This window comes from Alosa pseudoharengus, unplaced genomic scaffold (assembly GCF_046254945.1).
Source record: "Alosa pseudoharengus isolate Yale_2024_CS ecotype anadromous, Long Island Sound unplaced genomic scaffold, YU_APseudo_1.1 YU_APseudo_1.1_scf_10, whole genome shotgun sequence".
In the NCBI taxonomy this organism is placed as follows: Eukaryota; Metazoa; Chordata; class Actinopteri; order Clupeiformes; family Clupeidae; genus Alosa; species Alosa pseudoharengus.
This window is the reverse complement of record NW_027468565.1, coordinates 36,060,349-36,079,550: the sequence shown is the minus strand read 5'-3', so window position 1 is coordinate 36,079,550 and position 19,202 is coordinate 36,060,349. Positions and strand designations below refer to the sequence as shown.

Here is a 19,202-nt window from a genome sequence, read left to right as displayed (position 1 = left end):
AAAGAAACCTCCACAAATAGGCTACAATATAACGACTTGAGTTATTTGCTACATGTTTACAAAGGAATTGACGGTGTTATGGATCCATTTGTCTGCAACGCAACGTAGCCTACATTTCTCTTTAGAAATACAGGAACAGCTTACTATGCTGAAGAGTGACGACGACTGCGTAGCATGCAAGAACATCCCTAATAAATGTTTGGGAACCTGTGGCCTTAAACAGTATTGGTGGTTGCATGCAGGTTGCATCTTAGATCTGAAGTGAAATGGGTCGCGATTGTCTGTCATTTTTAAAAAGTGGGTCCCCAGAAAAAAATTTTGGGAAACACTGCCCTAGGGAACCACTCCTAAGGTGATTTCCCCCCCCCCCTTCACACACACACACACACACACACACACACACACACACACACACACACACACACACACACACACACACACACACACACACACATCTCTTGTACTCCCACTCCTCTCATCTCAGGCCTAGTTGTGACCCAGCACTTGGTGTTCTCAGCTCCTTTTTCCTAGTGTCCATAAAAGTACTAAAATGTGAAATAAGGGCGTGACTGCAGAGATAGTTTAACCCCTGAGAACGTGGCTTCCCATGGGACCACTAGCTGTGATTCGTATCCCCGTCATAAATATGCTCAGACAAGACTTCTCCAGCAGTTTTCAGTCTCTTCTCTGCCAAATGGTAATTTAGCAAGCGGTGTCTGGGTTTGGCTGCATAGCCTTGTTTGTTTTTCACCAAATTTACTAGTGGGATAAGTATGCGAGTGACAAACCTGGGTCAGTTAACTCTGAGTATAGCCTGGCTAGCGCCACCACTTCTCAATGAGACGTGGTCTGGGAACCAAACGTTCATTTTCTCGTATTTGAAAAAAATGCCCAGATCCGTTTATTGGGTGCCACGGATGTCTATCAAATGCGTCTGTGCATAGCTCATCATCGTCTTGCTTTCCCCCTTGTTCTGTGATTGGTCTCCTATCTCAGGCGAAGATTTGCTCCATGGTCTCCAGGCTGCCTTAGCAGCGTGAATCAAATCGCGCGCAAGGCAGCATGGGAACACCCAGGCTACTCTGAGTAAGTGCTAAGCCTCGTAATATAGAAAGACCCTATGGCTTCATTCTCCTACCAAAAGAAAGCTATAGGACGCTTTTTTAATGGTGGATTAGCCTACCTCTTACAATGAGAAAACTAACCTGAATTTGTCATTAAACCCACTTTCTCGGAATACCCACCAGATCTGTTTAGAATGTTTTATTTTGCATGGGGAAAAACACTACATCCACTCAATACCACCCTTCTATGCCAACCCCCACCCCCCAGCCCCCAACCCCCACCCCCTCCAATCCTCCTTTTCCCCTTCCCATCCCCCTTTTGTTGTTGTTTATTCTCCTCTTCACACGTTGGAGGAGGGAGCGTTGGCGCAGCCCTGTGTTTAGATCGGCGGCAGCTTCTTTGTGGGGCCTGATGATATCTCTTTCAGATGCTCTTTGGCTGGGGTTTTCCCCTCCGCCGCTCTCTCGGCCTCTCACAAGAGCCTGATCCCTTTTCTCTCTGGCGCTCTGGGATCTTCTTTTGTGCCGGTGGACCAGGAGCGAGTGTATCAAAGAGCCGGGCCCAACAATGCCTGGGCCGCATTCCACGGCCTTTTCAGGACTAGCTCTCTAGTGCTTCGGTCGGCCCTCCGTTTGATCTCTGGGAGTTTTTCAGACCTCTGTGAGTCATTCGCTCTCAGGACGCTGAGGACTTTGAAGCATTGTTGTGTTTTGTGTGGGGTTTTGTGTCTGTATGTGAGTGTGTGTGTGGGTGGTGGGGAGGTGGATGAGTGTGAGCGTGTGTGTGTGTGTGGGGGGGGGGGAGTGAGTGGGTGTCTGTCTATGTACACACATATGCGTGTGTGTCTGTGTGTGTGTGTGTGTGTTGCGAACCAGCTGGTGTACCAGTTAGTTGTTTGATGAGATGCGATGTGTGTGTGTGTATTATCTGGCCTGTCTTTTGTGTGGGTTGGGTGGGGTTTAGCTGGGAGAAGAAAGCGCAGCAAAGCAGGAACAAGGGCTATTTCGACGTGGGCATAGGATCGGATGAACGTGGGTGTGAGGATTAGGCCTCGGGCTACAGGTCACCTGCTGCCTCCCACTATACAACTGCCCATCTACCGGTCTATCTTGTCTATTAGTGTTGTCACGATACCAAAATTATGACCGATACGATACCTGCCATAAATATCACGATGCTCGATACTAAAACGATACTACGGCGAAATCCTAAGATATCTGGAGAAGAAAGGACTCATACCTCCTCCAAGTGTATGGAGTCATTTGTGTTGAATTCGGTGCACTTTTGTAGTGTGCAGGTCAATTCTGGGTTCTAAACTTCTAAACTTCCTAAATAATTATTATTTTTTTTATAGTCAGTAAAATAGTAGGCCTACTTTGTGTGATTAAGTCCTTTATTGTTTGTTATAGTTCATTTACATTGTGTTGTGTTTTGGCAATAAAGTAGCTTTAAACAGCCAAACTAGGCTAGATCAAGGTCAGTGTTAAAATTACTGCATGCAAATCACTGAATGCTATGCAGAGAGGCCTATCTTTAGGCCATCTGATGTACAGTATAGGCTACCCTAGGCCTTCCCGTGTTCATGGGATTTCTTTGACAGTTGCAAAGGGGAAAATGTGAGGATAGTCTTTGCGCCCAGTGTACAAATACGACGTTCCAACCACTCAGGTCTTCGTCAGATAGGCCTACACCATTACCTGTTGCAATATATCTGTGTGCATTCCTGAATTACGTCTATTTCTTTGATAACATGATTTGCTACCACATACTGTAACAATAAGCCGCTATTATTATTAGGACTCAACACGCTTTGGTGGTATACTGTGGGCTTTCATTAGCGGTCTACATGCCATGACAAATATTACCAGTAGTACTGACCGAACATGAAATAGATCGTTTACAAGTTATGGTAATGTTATTCTGGCATGAACATTGCGCTTTCATCACGTTAGCACCCTAGCTCGTTATGTCTAGGAGGAAGGAAGGTTCGCTTTATCCCAGAGAACCATACTCGTTTCACTTAGGCTAGACTAAAACATAAGAGAAGAATTTGGCACTAACCACGTAGTCGTGTTTTCTATAGCATATTCGTTAACCTGTCGTTCTTTGAACTCTTTAAAAATGTTGGGATATGTCTGCGAGGTGTTTAGCCAAGTTCCATGCGTAGCCTACTGCTTTTAAATGGCTTTGAAACATATTTTACAAACGGGCCTCTGTGTACCTGATGGCTTGCCTTCACTATTCGCGATGTATCCGAAATAGTTGCAGATTTCACTGCACCTTTTGTTTTATCCACAAGGCCTAGAAGAACTGTCGGCAAAGAACTATGTTGACGTTGGCTGCGCACTCACTCACTCAGAGCTGCCTGCTTGACACGCCCACTTGCCTAGATGCGTGCAATGAGCAGTGAGAGCAGCAGTTCACACAGACACAGAACGTTATTATTTTAATAAAGTATCGATTCTAAAAACGTCTGAAATCGTATCGTTTTTTGCGTGAAGGCATCGTGATACCTTTTTAGTATCGATACACCGTGCAACCCTATTGTCTATGAACCCTTCCATCAATCTACACACCTGTCTGCCCTTTCATCAATCTACACACCTGTCTGCCCTTCCATCAATCTACACACCTGTCTGCCCTTCCATCAATCTACACACCTGTCTGCCCTTCCATCAATCTACACACCTGTCTGCCCTTCCATCAATCTACACACCTGTCTGTCCACTTGTCCACGTTCTCCTCAGATCTGTTTGTCTGTATTTGGCCTGCAAACATTTGCGAATACGGTCTTAAGTGTGTTCAGTACAGAGTCAAAGTCAAATTGTACTTCTTACTTCAGCCACATTAGGTGTGCTGCTGACTTGCTGTCAGTACCATTTACTCAAACAAACTGTATAAGAACATCTTACAAATAGCTAAAGTGCAGTTGACAATGCTATGAATGGTAATTGGTGATTCATTCGTGTATAGTATAGTATATATACTCTTTTGATCCCGTGAGGGAAATTTGGTCTCTGCATTTATCCCAATCCGTGAATTAACTAGATGTACCGCGTAGCGGTACAAAATATGACCGCCGCTCAGTCCTGCACATCCATTCCGCGAAAATAAATCATATTAATGAATTTGTCTCCATCTTCTACTCCATTCCTCACTCTTGAAACTTTTGTGTATGCTTGTTTGAAATGTGTGTTTGCACACATTCCGCACACAAAGTAGCCTACTGGCGCTGCAAAGGTGAATAGATTTGTTTCTGGGCCAAAAAATCTGTAACATTGTTATAAAACCTTTAAAATCTCTAAACAATCACAAGTAGGGCAGTTCATCACAGTCCATCCATTGCAACTGGACTGATGAAAGGTACACCTGTAGGCTACATTGTATTTGGGAAAAGCAGAAGGTAGCAGCATAATGTATTTATTTATTTATTATTAAACAAAACAATCCCTGTCAGTTCCATGCAGTTTTCAACAGCTATCAAGAAGAGAGGTCATGTCATGGATTTTTGTGAATGTTTCTTCTTCTACATATGCATAAGTTTAGTCATCTAGTTCAAATGATATTCAGCTTTATTGTCAATGCACAAATGAAATACCAGTAGTCTAAAACAAAATGCCGTTTTTCCCAGTGGTGCAAATAACTGACATGTCCAAAGGGCCTTCATGAAATGCGTTGCGAGACTGTTCATACACATTTTAACGGGCAAAGTTGAAGAGCTACTCTCCGTTATTGTTTGTGCAAATAATATGCTGATTCATGTTCCCTTGCATTTTGCAACCATGAGGTCAATGGTTAAGCTCAATCTTTTGACGCAATCTTTTGATTTTCACCCAGCCTAGTCCATGGTAGGCGCCCGATAGAAATATTGTTTAATTTTGCGATTGAGATATCCACGCACTGGCGCCCCCCCTGCGACGTGTTCGCCCCCCGGTTTTAGAGCTATTCTAAATGCAAAAATGCATAGAGGGAGTTATGACAAAACCGTGACTGTTAACAAACTATAAGCTATATAAGGTAGGCCCTATGCTAGGCCTATTACACAACACAAATTGTCGCTAGGCTATGCTGGCGACCCAAATAAAATCTCCGTTGGAACCAATGGCTTACACCTTACAGTATCAAGCTGCCACCTCTTGGCGAAAAAGTTAATAGTTTTGCATATCAGTAGTAATACATTTCACGTAGCTGTGAATCACGGAAAGGGCGAATGAAGTGGACACTTCTAAACGGAACCCAACCCACTGTACAGTAGCTCAAGGTCTGTGGCTAAAGCAGCCATAATGAAAGCGTTATCATTGTTTGGATACTTCACACACACGTGTTTTTTAATCGCATAGACTACAACTACCAAGCTGGAATCAAAGCACATCGACTCCCCTCTCACACCCTAAACACGCACTTCGAACAAACAAAAAGCGCCTCAGTCTCACGGAATAGCCATAGGCAAAACTGTATCTGACCCTTGTAACGTTGGTACTAAATCATTCATCGCAAAGAATGATTTTTGTAGCACGTGCAACAAATATGTGTAGGTACAGCCCTGCCCTGAATACATCTCAACGTGCGCTCTAAAACATCTGGTTTAAATGGAGATTGTAGATCATCACGGGATCATAGACAGGTTATCTTTCAGGTAGCCTATATATTTTCCATTAAAAAACCATCACGTAGCGAACGTGTTGTGGCTAACTCACTTAGCTCCTGTTAGTAGCCTAGGTTATGGTCATAAGCAAATGAGATGACAGTCGAAAGATACAATTAGTGCTGTTATCGATTTGCTTGGTAGCTTATAAACGCATTTATGGTTTTCTACAAATACATCAATAATCAAATTGGCCTCCATCACTCAACCATGCTAACGGTAACATTATTTTACCTACGTTCTGCTATTAATAGGATTAACGTAGCCTACCTGCAGTAAAAAACAAGCATGTCCGATAAACATTCTCAGATTTATTTCGGCTTCAAGAGGAAATGGGAATTACATGTCATGCAGAAATCATCCTACCCTTAGACGTTCTCTGCGGTAAACTACTGTAGCCTACAGTCTTGTCCTTGTAGGAAGCATAGTGTCTTTCCAACCCATTTAAGATTAACTTCCAACAAAATTACGTCTCACTGCAACGATGCGCCATCTAGTGGACAAACGACTACTTATCGCCAATACTGGAAATGCAGCCATGATGATGATGATGAATATTTATTTTGGCTTTCTTTTAATCCTACTGAATTTGTAATTATGTATCGGCCGTTCTAATACCGATAGTATGTGGGTGCCTGTGTGTGTGTGTGCATGTGTATATGTGTGCACCACCATCTACAGGCCAATGAGTGTAGAGTCACTAAATGTACACATAACTTAATTTTTTAGACCCCCCCATGGATGAAATTCTACGAAACTTGGCATACCCCCAGAGAATGTCAGGTTAATCATACACATAAAATTTGGTGCAGTTCTGAACGTCTTTACTGAAGAGAGGGGCGATTAAAGCAGAATGATATTGCATTTTCATTTTTTACCGGGGGGGTGCAAATCACAAATGAGTGATTATGGGCTAAGTTGATGTGGGCCCTTGAGACCAACATACCATAAAAATTTCTTCATCCTCGGTGCCACGGTTCAGGTAGTTATTGAGGAAAAACTGCATTTTTTGGGTTTCGGGGGGCCCAGCGCGGAGGGGGAGTGGCCCCCGGGGACCAAACGAAATTTTTCCGTAAAAGTCTAGTGGGGCTACATACCCACCAAATTTCATGTGCCCTGGTGTTTCGGTGCCCCGGGTATCGTTGACCAAAATTTCAGGAAGTAGATGACGGGAAAAAAAAAAAAAAAAAAAAAAAACTTTGACAATCCCTATATGACCGCTTCGCTAGCTTCGCTAGCGGCGGTCATAATAAAACACACACAGTGTACACACAGTGAGGTGAAGCACACACTAATCCCGGCGCAGTGAGCTGCCTGCACTAACAGCGGCGCTCGGGGAGCAGTGAGGGGTTAGTGAGGGGGTGCCTTGCTCAAGGGCACTTCAGCCGTGCCTACTGGTCGGGGTTCGAACCGGCAACCCTCCGGTTACAGGTCCGAAGTGCTAACCAGTAGGCCACGGCTGCCTATGCGAAATATATAGGGGATACTAGGGCTGGGCAATTTTTTTTTATTAAAATCTATTTGTTTTTATGGAAATCGATTTACTTTCTTTAAATTCCATCACTGAATTTTATCTAGCTGCTGATGGGCAGCAAATATAAGCAGGATATGATGTCAAAAGTAATGGATCTCATAAGTGAGGTCATCCATAAGCATAGCGGCTTAGGCATACTGCACAATGCATAAACTAATGATACTGGTAATGCCAGAGTATGCCTGATATCTGCACTATACCCCCCATCCAACTTGTCTGTGACTGGGTCATTCAACAAATAAGGGCTAGTATGATGTCCAAATCAAAAATATTCTTTAAACTTGTTAAAACAAGATGTTAGATGTTTGTTTAAATGTATAGTTTGCACTTCTGTTGGTGTCATAGTATTTTATATGACATTTCTACCATTTTTAACCAATTAAACAATTACAGTCCCATTAAATTGTCAAATGGTGTTGTCAGGAACCAAACAAAAAACATGGCTACGGAAAGAGACAAGGAGAACCTATAAGTGGGGTTTATATATATCCAAAGTAAGACTTTTTTATGATCTGAGAACCCAGAAAGAATATTAGACCAATGGGTCAATTGTATTTCTGAATAGACCTCTCCGGAATAAGTCCCGCCTCCGAAACATCCGGATCCACCCAACTTCCGGGCGTCGAATGTCTATGGGAAATAATATGGCGTTGAATGAGATTTTCTTTAGGCCATATCCCCCAGCCCTCGGGGAGTCCTTTCCTTTTTTAACTGTGAAGCCATGTTACTATCCACTTCTTCTTTCAGAAAGGGCTTGCTTTCTCAGAGTTCCCCCAGTGTCCCTATATAAATTTCACACTAGAAGACCAGCCTGATTGAAGGAACTCCTCTCTGTAAGAGGGCCAACTGACTCCACTTAGGGGTGTATATCCATAGCAACCTGCAGCCATCCAACTACTGTATGCCTGTGTAAATACCAAAGGCTGCGTTTTTGCGGTCGTTCTGGCCGGTCGTCAAGGCGATGGTGTTTTCTGACACTGTGAAGTTGTAAAAAGACAGGCATTCCCGCCGCCGTATAACGATGTGCGCGCACAGCTAAGCACTTTTTTTATAAGTCTGTTTACTGGTTTTGAAGTCGAGCTCCCCATGTTCCTCCCGTGCAGCTTGGCCTTTCCTCGGTGTCCCGGCGGAGCACGAGATTTGGAAACAGCCCCGTTGAGTTTACTCGGTATGAGCTTGTGTTACCATGGTGTTTAACCTCCATCAGTGTTTCTGTTAGGGGGTGTAGGGTGGCTAGGGGGTTGATTTGGGGGGGGGAAAGACGTGACTGGAGGGGGTTGCTTAAAGAGAGACTTTGGCGGCTCAGTCAGGTCATGTCCTTGTAATGATGTGGAACAGAAAGACCTTTTTTCTTAAACTTTCGAGGAAATGCTTGCCCGGTCACACGCTGCACACCCGCGCCACAGACACTTTTTCTCTCTCCCCTTCGCCATCGTTCAATCACTCACGTACACACACAGACACACACAGACTTACGCACAACATATGCAACTTGGTAAAGCTCTGTGTTTGACCCCTCTAAGCGCCTGGTCACAGTTTTCTGGAAAACTGCCTGTGTTTCGGGGTGCATGCACTGAGTGATGGCTCGGGGGGGAGAGCACTTGGACTCCCATCTCTCGTTTCTGCCTGGCTCAGGAAGCCTCCTTTTTCCTAAAAAACAAGAATAAATGAGGTCATTCGAACCGACTCTAATCAGCACCGTCTCTTACAAGGCTGGACGCCTTGTGGGCTTGTGCTTTTCAGAAATCTGTCTCGTCATGCCTCATTCTGAATGGCTTTTTTGTTTGTTCATTTGCCACCGTTCCCCCTTCGAGGAATGGGAAAAGAGACGATCGGCAGCGTAAACAAAATTCCGTTGCTTCATTTCCAAACGGCAAACGGAATCGCAAAAATATGCCTCGACCTTCACACCGCAGGGATTGTGTGTAGTCACACTGGAACAATCTAATAACACGCTTTTTATCTTGTTGTGTCTTCTACCTCCGACATTTGTCCTTTTCCACTCACTCACACTCTCTCTCTCTTTTGTTCTTTCTCTTGCTCTTTATTTTTGTTCATTCTCTCTCATACATACTCAAACTCACAGGATGACCAAGTTTGACGTAAGGAACTACCTTCAGAAGATCTACAATGTGCCAGTAGCCACTGTCCGCACCAGGATCCAGTTTGGTAAGTGTGAGCTTGTTTGCAGCCACACACACACACACACACACACACACACACACACACCTTTTGAACATTCTGTTAGTGCTGTCGACCATGTGAGCCAAGGGGCCAGATCTTCGGGACATGATCAAGTCATCCAGCTGTTCTGCTGAAGTTAAACACGCTGAAGTGGCCGCTCTTCTGAGCAGTTAGTCAACGCCGCAGATGTCAAGACGGGAGGTCCCAGGCCCGCAACAGGGGACACAAGGGATCTTTCCCAGAAACAATCAAGAGAAGCCAGGGAGCGTTGACATGCCCCATTCATTTCCTCTCTCTCTCTGTTTTCTTGCTCACTTGCTTTCTCTCGATCAATAGAGGTGTCAGTGGAAAGTGAACTGAAGGCATTAGCTTGTGTTCTCGCTCCCTCTTTTTGCCTCTCACTCTCTTTCACTCTCTCTCTCTCTCACTCTCTCTCTCTCTCTCTCTCACTCTTACTCTCTTCCTTTCCACTCTCTCTTTTAGTCTCTATCTTTCGTGCATGACCTTGCTCAGAAGTGCTTTGACACACTTTCCCAATGTGTTCGGCGAGGTGTGAAATCCGAAGAAAGCAGCAGAGAGAGAGAGAGAGAGAGAGAGAGAGAGAGGGGATGAGCGAGAGCGAGAGAGCGGGATAGAGGGATAAAGAGAGGTAGAAGGGGACTGAAGCCCTCAGCGGCGGTTCCTAACAAGCCTCTCCCTCTCCCAGAGCCGCCAGCAGATTGATTAAAGAGGGAAGGGAGCGCTTTGCGTGATCCAGACGCTTATCTCGCAATCATGCTGCTGCAGCGCTCTGACCAGCAGCTGGCCCAGAATGCCCTGGCCCTTATTTTCTTTCCCTCTCCCTGCTTTTTCTTCTTTCTTTTTTTATGTCTCTCTCTCTCTCTTTCTCTCTCTTGCTTGCTCACTCTCTTTCTCTCTCTTGCTTGCTCACTCTCTTTTTCACACACACCAACACTTTTCGTTCTTTTTTTTCCCCTTCATTATTTTAAACTATTGCCACAATCTGGGCTCAATCTGAGTTACACAACTTGAGCCCCCCCCCCCCCCTCCTCCCATTGCTGTCTTGGTGCGGGAGAAGTTCTTGGTGTTATATCAGCAGCTCCACAGTACATATAGCTCGCTGAAGAGGCAAGGAAAGGGGGGGGGGGGGTGTCCGCTATAGAGGCAGGGCCATGGGCTATAGGAGCCTCAGCACTATGGACACGGTGGGGTGGATGTCTGGGTGGAGGGAGGGTAACTGAAGCTTAAACCTCTGGGAGCCCCCTCTCTGGAGTGCCGAGCATGAGGGTGGGTGTGGTTGGGGAGCCGGGGTGTGTTTAAGAGGCATGTAGTCTCCCCATTTACAAGGCAGTTTGTTGAGAGGAAAAAACATGTTCGTAGAGGGAGCAATGGAAGGAGTGCGGGAGAGGGGAAAGAAGGAGGAAGACAAGAAGGGAATGGAGGGAGGGGGTGGCAAGAGCAAACAGCAGGGTGGTAGCTGGCAGGCAGCAGATGAAAGCAGGGGAGGAAGGGGCTGGCTGGGCCGCGAAGGGGATGTGGGAGCTGCGGGGCGCGGTGCGTCAGAGCAGGCATCCCTGCTTGCGTCAGAGGTTCCAGTTGGCTGCCGCTGGCCGGGAGGATGACTGAGCAGGGAAAAGAGGGGCTCCTTCGGGGGCCCCCAACTCCCAAGGCCCCTTTTCTTCCAGCGCCTGGGTCACGCCGGGTATTTTGGAAGGAGTTTCCATGGCTACCCCTCGGACCATGGGGCGTGTAACGTGATAGGCGCCGGCCAAACCGCAGTTCCCAAATGCAGCATTTTGGGGTGGTGGTGTGTGCTTCTATGTGCGCAGTGGGTAAAATGGCGGCATTTTATGAAAAGTCCTCTTACCTGACAGGGTTGCAGGGGGATATGGGGGGGGGGGGGCAGCAAAGTGGGATACCAACACCTCCCTTTTCATAAATCAAGAGGGGGTCCTGGTCCTGGTCCTGGTTCTGCCTGAATGGAAAGCTGGGGTGCTGCTCATAACTCACTGCTCAACCATCACACGAGCACACGGGTTCAGGCAGTGGGAGCTGAAGGGAGGGGGGGGGGGTTTACGACTCTGGGGAGGGCTTTCCCTGGTTCCTCACTGCTAGAGATTATAGCCTGAAACTCTCTCTCACACACACACACACACAGAGTCTCTCTCTGGTGACTCATTGGAGTAGCCTGCACGTTTTCCCCATCTTTAAAGTTTTCCCCATCTTTAATTACGGCTAGAATTGGTCCCAGTCGCAGTCATCCCAGACTCACTGCAGTCTGTCAAGTAAAGGTGGACGAAAGTCTTTCTTTTCTTCTCAGGGGGAGGCGTTCTGGAGAAATTCAGCCCCCCCCCCCCTCCCTCCCCCCCCTCCCTCCTTTCCTGGTGGATATCCCTGCGCTCGTTTTGGTTTAACCTCTGGCGGGCTTCATGAGATGACATCATGCCCACAGCTGGGAAATGGTTAACCTGCATTCCTGAGACGGCAGCACCACATCCTTGTTTAATGAAAGGTGTTTTTGGAGTTTTTTTTTTTTTACCTAGAAATAGCGACTGTGAATGTGAAGAAACAACCATTTTCATGAATGGTCAAAAATGCCTTTGATTTTTTTTTTTTTTTTTGTCCGGATATCCACAGAAGCATGCTGCATAAAACATTAGCAAACGAACCAGCTAGCGCCGAGATGGCTCTTCTGTAATGCCATGTTGTATGTACCATGAATGACCGCAGTGCAGATCAGAGTGTCGCGAGGCTGCGTTGAAGACCACTGAAAGCCTACAGAACTCCATATATCTCCTTTAGCGTCCCATCCTACAGAACTCCATATATCTTCTTTAGCGTCCCATCCACACAACCACAAAATGTTTTAGAAATGTTTTGACTTTTGCATTCACATGATTCACAAGTATTTTATAACACATCCATTTGACATGTACATGTATATGTATGATTGCCCTGCAGGGGATTCCACTTTATAGTCACTTTGCTGGTGTTTGTGTGTAACTCAATACTGGACCAATTTGTTTTGCTTCTACTAGTTTGGACATAAAAAGATCAAAAAATAGGGGCCAGGTTGAAAAATCCCTTATAGTTTCCCGTTAAGGTTTCTAGCAATTAGTATCACTTTATATCAAACAAACCCAGAAGATGCCTTGATCACTTCCAAAATAGATTTCCTATTCATTGCCACAGAAGACGTGGTGGAGGCTTGGTGGGAGGACCTTAATCTTTGGCTCTACAGAGAATGAAGTGTGATTGGGTAGTCGGCGCGTCATTGCTACATTACCCTGTGCCCACATGGCAATGTAATGGTTGCAGTATTTTTCAGGTCCCCACTCTGGAACCTGTTAGTATGGTTCTTCAGGCCCCAAAAAATTATGTTGTTGTATAGATACAAGGCCAAAACCAAACTCTTTTTTCACTAAAAGTTCTTTTTGTCATTATTTTCATATTTTTCTGCGTAAGCTGCACCCCAACCCCCCCCCCCCCCACTCACCCACCTCCCATATGTACACATGTATATATGCACATATAAACACACGCGCGCACACACACACACACACACACACACACACACACACATATGTGACTGCTGTCATTTTCACAAGACACTGTTCACACGGTGCTCCTGTTTCACAACAGCCCCACCACACCTTTGTTATTCAGTGTTTCCAAGAAAAAAAGTGCACTTCTAATGGTTAAAAGTGTACTTCTAATGGTTAAAAGTGTACTTCTAATGGTTAATGTTAATAGAAGCAAGCCTGTCTGTCCTGGTAGCCAGAGATGATTTTGGCACCATAGTGGGGTGACAATGAAAAAGTCTTTTGTGTCTGATTTGTAAACCACCACTGTCACTGTTTCCTTTCTGCAAGCAGTAATCAAGCATATTAGTCAGGTAGAACCCCAGGATAGGTGTGACATAAGGTACTAATGCATAAATTGATAGTTTAGGGGGTGTAGACCCAGAATCTGACGGGTGCCGCTCCGGCACCCTTGAGCATTTTTTTTAATGACCACGCCCCCTTTTTTTGACCATAAAAAATAACTAGATGCACATTACTGTATAAACCCATAATGTATGGTATCAAATGAAAGCTCTTCTCAAACAGAAATCAATTATGTCAATAAAACAAGCTAAAAATTATTTCAAGTCCCTCCAGAGAACATAATAACTCTAAAGCCTGGTAAGGTCACAGCGCTGAAATGATAGGCTGAGCAACAAATTGTATCAACCCTCAACAATTAGTCAAATAGACAAAGTTATAAGGAACAAAGTAGAACTTTCTCACAGATTCTGAAAGCAACTATATACAGAACATGTTGCCAGGCTGGCCTTGTACACATCACAAACATCAAATGTCTCCAAAAAACATTCATTCAATCAGACATTTCTCGCTGTCATCAGTATCCTCCACTGAAAGTGTAGCCATCTTCAAATTTTTGCACACTGTTCACCATCTTTGCCATGGCAGTAGGTGGTGCATGGTAGTCCAACTGACTGACAGCAGCAAGAGGCCCTGGAGCATGCTGGCACTGCCTTGCATCCATAAGCAACAAGCTGTAGAACTGTTTTGGGTGCAATGTCAGTGTTGCCATGAACAGGCACAGGAGTTTTTTTTTTTTTGTCAGCTGCTCTCCACAGAAAGACTTTTGATGTGTTCCACTGCATATTCTCTTGTTGGAAGAAGACTCTTTATTTTAGGATGGTCTCTTTTCTTGGTGAATAGCATTTATCTCAAGTTACTGAGGCTTTCAAAAGTCTTTCCATAGTAGAGGCAAGAAAGGAAATCCATTCCTGCCTTCATGCTCATCAGCTTCTAGAGTACATGTAAAATTCTTCCAATCAAGATTCCTCTTGCGCATCAAATTGATTGCTGAGTTTTTTCCTTTGCCATATGGATATGACACACTGTCACAACCAAACAATACATGAACAGCCAACAAATCATAACATTTGTCTCCTAATTTGTCAGCCATAGCATTAATGTCAATTACTCTGGCCATCCATGGCCTACTGGTTAGGGAATCGGACTTGTGACTAAAGGGTGGCCAGTTCGATCCCCGACTGGTAGGAAAAATGAAGGTAGGGGGAGTGACTTAACAGCGCTCTCCCACATCCATATCCATGGATGAGGTGCCCTTGAGCGCCAGATGCCCACTGCTCCGGGTGTGTATGTGTACTCCTAGTATGCGCACTGCTCTAGGGTGTGTGTGTGTTTGAATGGGTGTTCACTGTTTGTGTGGGTATGTTGTACACTCCCCCCTTGTACACTACCCCCGAATGGGTAAAATGCAGAGCACAAATTCCTTGTATCCGTGTCCCACATTTATTGGATTAGGGTTAAGGTTAGGCCTGAGGTGTGGGTTAGGGTAAGGGGACATAGGGCTGTGGGAACATAGGCATGCTCCCGTACTGGTATATGTAAGTATACTTGGGTAGCCGTGGCCTACTGGTTAGGGCTTCCGGCTTGAAACCAAAGGGTTGTCAGTTCGATCCCTGACCAGTAGGATGTGGTTGAAGAGCACTGCTCTCTCATGGTTGAAGTGCCCTTGAGCAAGGCACCTGACCCCTCACTGCTCCCCGAGCGCCACTGTAGCAAGTGAACACTAGTTTGTGCTTCACCTCATGTGTGCTCATTGTGTGCTTCACCTCACTGTGTGTTCACTAATTCATGGATGAGATAAATGCAGAGACCAAATTCTTTGTATATGCAAGTATACTTGGGCTATAAAACTGATTTACATAAATTATATTTGTTGTTGTAATTCCAAATGATACGTCTGCAAAATCAGGGGCAAATTCAAGGACTGTTATAGTTATGTATAGTTATAGTTATGTAATGTGCTGATTAACTGGCCAGTACCTCATAACTCAGACTAGTTTGTATCAATCCTGGACTGTGGTGTCTGTTTTTAAAGCATTAAAAAATGTTAGGATGAAAAATATTGTTGTCTTTAATTCTGGGGGGAAATCCAAGGACAGTTATAATTATTGTGCTTACTACCTGGGAAGTACCTCACAACATTGCTGTCTGAAATTCAGCGACTGATTCAAGGGAAATTAAAGCTAAGGTGCTAACTAACCCGCAAGTTGGTGAACTAGGGTACATCAGACTTGCTATAATATTCATATTAAAATTAATTACTATTGAATGATTGTATTCCTGTATGTATTAAGCTACATGGCAGTTCAATAATTTATTTAATTTAATACCAAACATGACACGATTTAGAGGTATAAGCTATTATGCCGCAAAAAGGAACCTAATTTGACCTTAAAGGTCACTTTGCAAAAGGTATTTTGTTCTCTGGAGGGACCTAAACTATTTTTTCTACTTTTTTATGGTCTAAGCTGATTTCTGTATGAAAAGAGCTTTAATTTGATACCATACATGATGGGTTTATATGTTAATGTCTATTTAGATTATTTTATATGATTAAAAAAGGGGTGTGGCAGCTGATGCCATTTTAAAGAAAATGCTCAAGGGTGTCGGAGCGGCACCTGTCAGATTCTGAAAGGACACCCCCTTACCTATCAATTTATGCAAAAAAATTTGCATTAGTACCTTATGTTAGCCTGGCGGGCTGCTTAATCCAAGGGGCGGGCAGAGAATTGTCTTTCAAACTGCCTAGGCATGCAATAGGCCAGCGCTACGACCATATCCGTATCCGGTCGGCAAAACGGCAAATACATCCTTCTTCGAAAGGAATGACTTAAGTGCATTGTGTTGCTCTACTTTCAAAGAAAAGCACAAGTCCAACTCCTCCAAAGTTGACGCCAACGCCGATTCAAACAACCGCTCATCGTTCGCCATAGCCACCTTCCTTGTTGTTCACCGTCGCAGGATGTCGTTATCCTGTTAAGCCCGCCTTAAGACTCTCTAACGAAATAGAGCGCTGTGATTGGAGAACATCCACAGTGTTAAGCCAATAGAAATTCCTATGGTTCGATACTAGACATACAGGCTGAGCAAATTAATTTGCCGCCGCTAGGGTGCGTCTAGATTTCTAGGCTAACCTTATGTCACACTTAAGCCCAAATTCCACAAAGTTCTACCTGACTATATTGTACATGTTTACCGTCTTTGGTGCACTGGGATGGCATTGATTACATATTTGTCAACATTTGTGCCTAGGGCTTGGTGCAAGTAACAGACATGCTGTTTTTGATGATGTTTTCCATCTGAATCTGCCTCAGGCTCCAACAAGAAGAGGAATCACCTGAACCAGCGAGTGAAGAAGCCAGACTACAAAGTAGCCTACGTCCAGCTGGTGAGTCCAAAGCCAGATCCCTCAGGCCATGGGTCCATCAGACACTCCCCTCCACCAGAAAAAAACACACACACACACCCACACACACACACACACACACACACACACACACACACACACACACACTTTCATAGACTGTTGCAGTCCCCTGTACGCTTCCTCACCCAGCCTCTCTAAGTGTGATTATGGTTTGATAGAACATAGAACGATAGAACGTCAAGTTTTAAATGTAATGCTATGTGCCTGTTGTTGGTAAACAAATGAGTCCTTACACAGGTGGTGAGAAACAAATGTTTATATGATTCTGATACTGCACTTTCAGCCCTCCTTCCACATTCCGATTCCGATTCCAAACAAGTGCACCAAATAAAACCCGGAAAACTCAGTAACATGGAATGGAGTTAAACATTGTTTTTAAATTTGAATATTTGGATTGATCTGAACTACGCCTTAGATCATGCAGGTATCAGTTGGGGTTAGGGTTAGGCTTGCCTTCTTCTGCTGGTCTGACCACATTCGTGAGTCTGTTTGGGTGAGGCCTGGGAAAAAGGGAGTTGATGACATTTGCGTTTTCCCCCCCAAAAAATTGAGTCGACATTATTAAACCAAACAAACGGCCTAATGCATGCGAGGACAGGTAGGAGGGTCAAGGCCTTTGCCTTCCTTTCTTCCCTGCTTAGTTCTGTTTTGCTTTGTGGGCCGTGCCGTAGCTTAGGTTTCCCCTCCAAACGGCCTGAGGCACAGGTAGGTTGCTTTGAGGAGAAGGTCTTTCAATCTTTCATTATTCTCCATCGCTACATTTTTTGTTGACCTTCAGACGACCTCTCCCACACACCATATCTCTCGCTCTCTGTCTGTCTGTCTGTCTGTCTGTCTGTCTGTCTGTCTGTCTCACACATAAACTCACCTACCCACTCACACACACAAACACACACATGCACACACATGCACATGCCCTCACATTCTCTCACATCAAAAACACAAATACACACACACACACACACACACAGGCTTTGCCTTGCTCCTGGGAAACTTGTATTGGCTGCTCTTTGGCCAGGTCCGAGGGCACTAGGTCATCTTTGGTTTCACGTCAGCCTTATTGCAGGAAGTGCCAGTTCAGCCCACCGCTGTGAGAGAGGCATGCTTATTTTCCCACGCCGGCGGCGGCCATGGGCTTACCAGCTGGTGGGGGGGGGTTGTGGTATGGGAAGGAGTGCTGTTTTGGGAACGCCAGGACCAGGGATTTGCAAGAGCGACACCCTGGCAGTCAGGGTCACACCTGCGGTGGGGGTGAGGCACAGGGCAAGGCGATGCTTGCGAAACCCTTCACCCAACCCTCACCCTCCCCTCCACCTCCCCTCACCCTCCACACCCCAAACAGGCACCAACCTCAGGGTTCCTTTTTTAAGTGATTTTTTGTTTTTTTGGAAGTGTAGTGTATTAGCACCCAGCCTCATACCAATACGAAAGCCTCAGATTGATTCTGTTTCCAGGTCTGATTGTAAAACCTTCCTGTGGGGGCGGTGAGGGGTGTCAGGTGTGTGTATGTGTGGACAGAGCTTGTGGGGGGCGCTCTGCAGCAGATTGTTTATCCTCTTTTATTTCGGCCATCAATCTGCACAGGGGCATGAATAATTGAAGTTGTCAAAACATTACAATTTGCAATAGGATACATAATTGAAGCGCGGATGAATATTTTAGAGGGGGAAATGTCCTCCAGTCAAGCGGACTTCCTGTGGGCCTCCACACTGTCTGTAGAGACGCGCCTGGTCCCGCTGCCGCCCCCCCCCCCCCCCCCCCCCCCCCACACACACACACTCTGTAACACACACACATTCACACAGAGATCCTCACACATGTCTCATAATGCTCCCACACACAGGCTCATGCTAAAATATGAAAGAGTGGAGCACGTCAATAGCCATGGTAATGACTGTCACACTCTGTGAGTGTTTGAAAGGTCACGCTTGTTTACGTGCGAGTACCATGAAAGCCAAGTGCTCAGCGCTCACTTCAAACGTGTGGAGATTAAACCTTGGTTCCGCCCCTTTTGGCTGTTTGTTTTTGAAAGGTCATTCAGGTCTGCAGGAACTGAAAGTTGTAGTCTCGCAAAGACACAGTAATGCACACACACACACACACACACTGTCTTTCTCTCTCTCACTCTCTCTCTCTCGCTTACACACTCATACATACTACCCAAAAAACCCTCCTTTCTTTTCAGCGGTGGGTAAAAAACAGGATTGTTCCTAATTGACACCACATGTGAGGCTGGTCTGATACCCACAGCGGTTCCCCCTGCACAAATCCCCCCCTCCCACACACACACACACACACACACACACACACACACACACACACACACACACACACACACACACACACACACACACACCTCCCCCTGACCCCCCCCCCCCCCCCACCCCATCAACTAATATTCCAGCAGGGTACTTTCACTCCCCCGCCCCTCCCCACTCCCTCCCCTCTCCCTCCCTTCCTCCC

General features: G+C 45.4%; 1 protein-coding gene across 1 annotated transcript in view; it reads left to right on the top strand.

Annotated features, from left to right (window-relative positions):
• Positions 1-19,202, top strand: part of mrpl23 (mitochondrial ribosomal protein L23) — a 38,138-nt gene that overhangs the window by 5,179 nt on the left and 13,757 nt on the right. The window contains exons 3-4 of the mRNA XM_076271249.1: positions 9,331-9,413; positions 16,627-16,700. Of these exons, the coding sequence (XP_076127364.1) occupies positions 9,331-9,413; positions 16,627-16,700 (157 nt within the window). The remainder of the gene's footprint in view (positions 1-9,330; positions 9,414-16,626; positions 16,701-19,202) is intronic.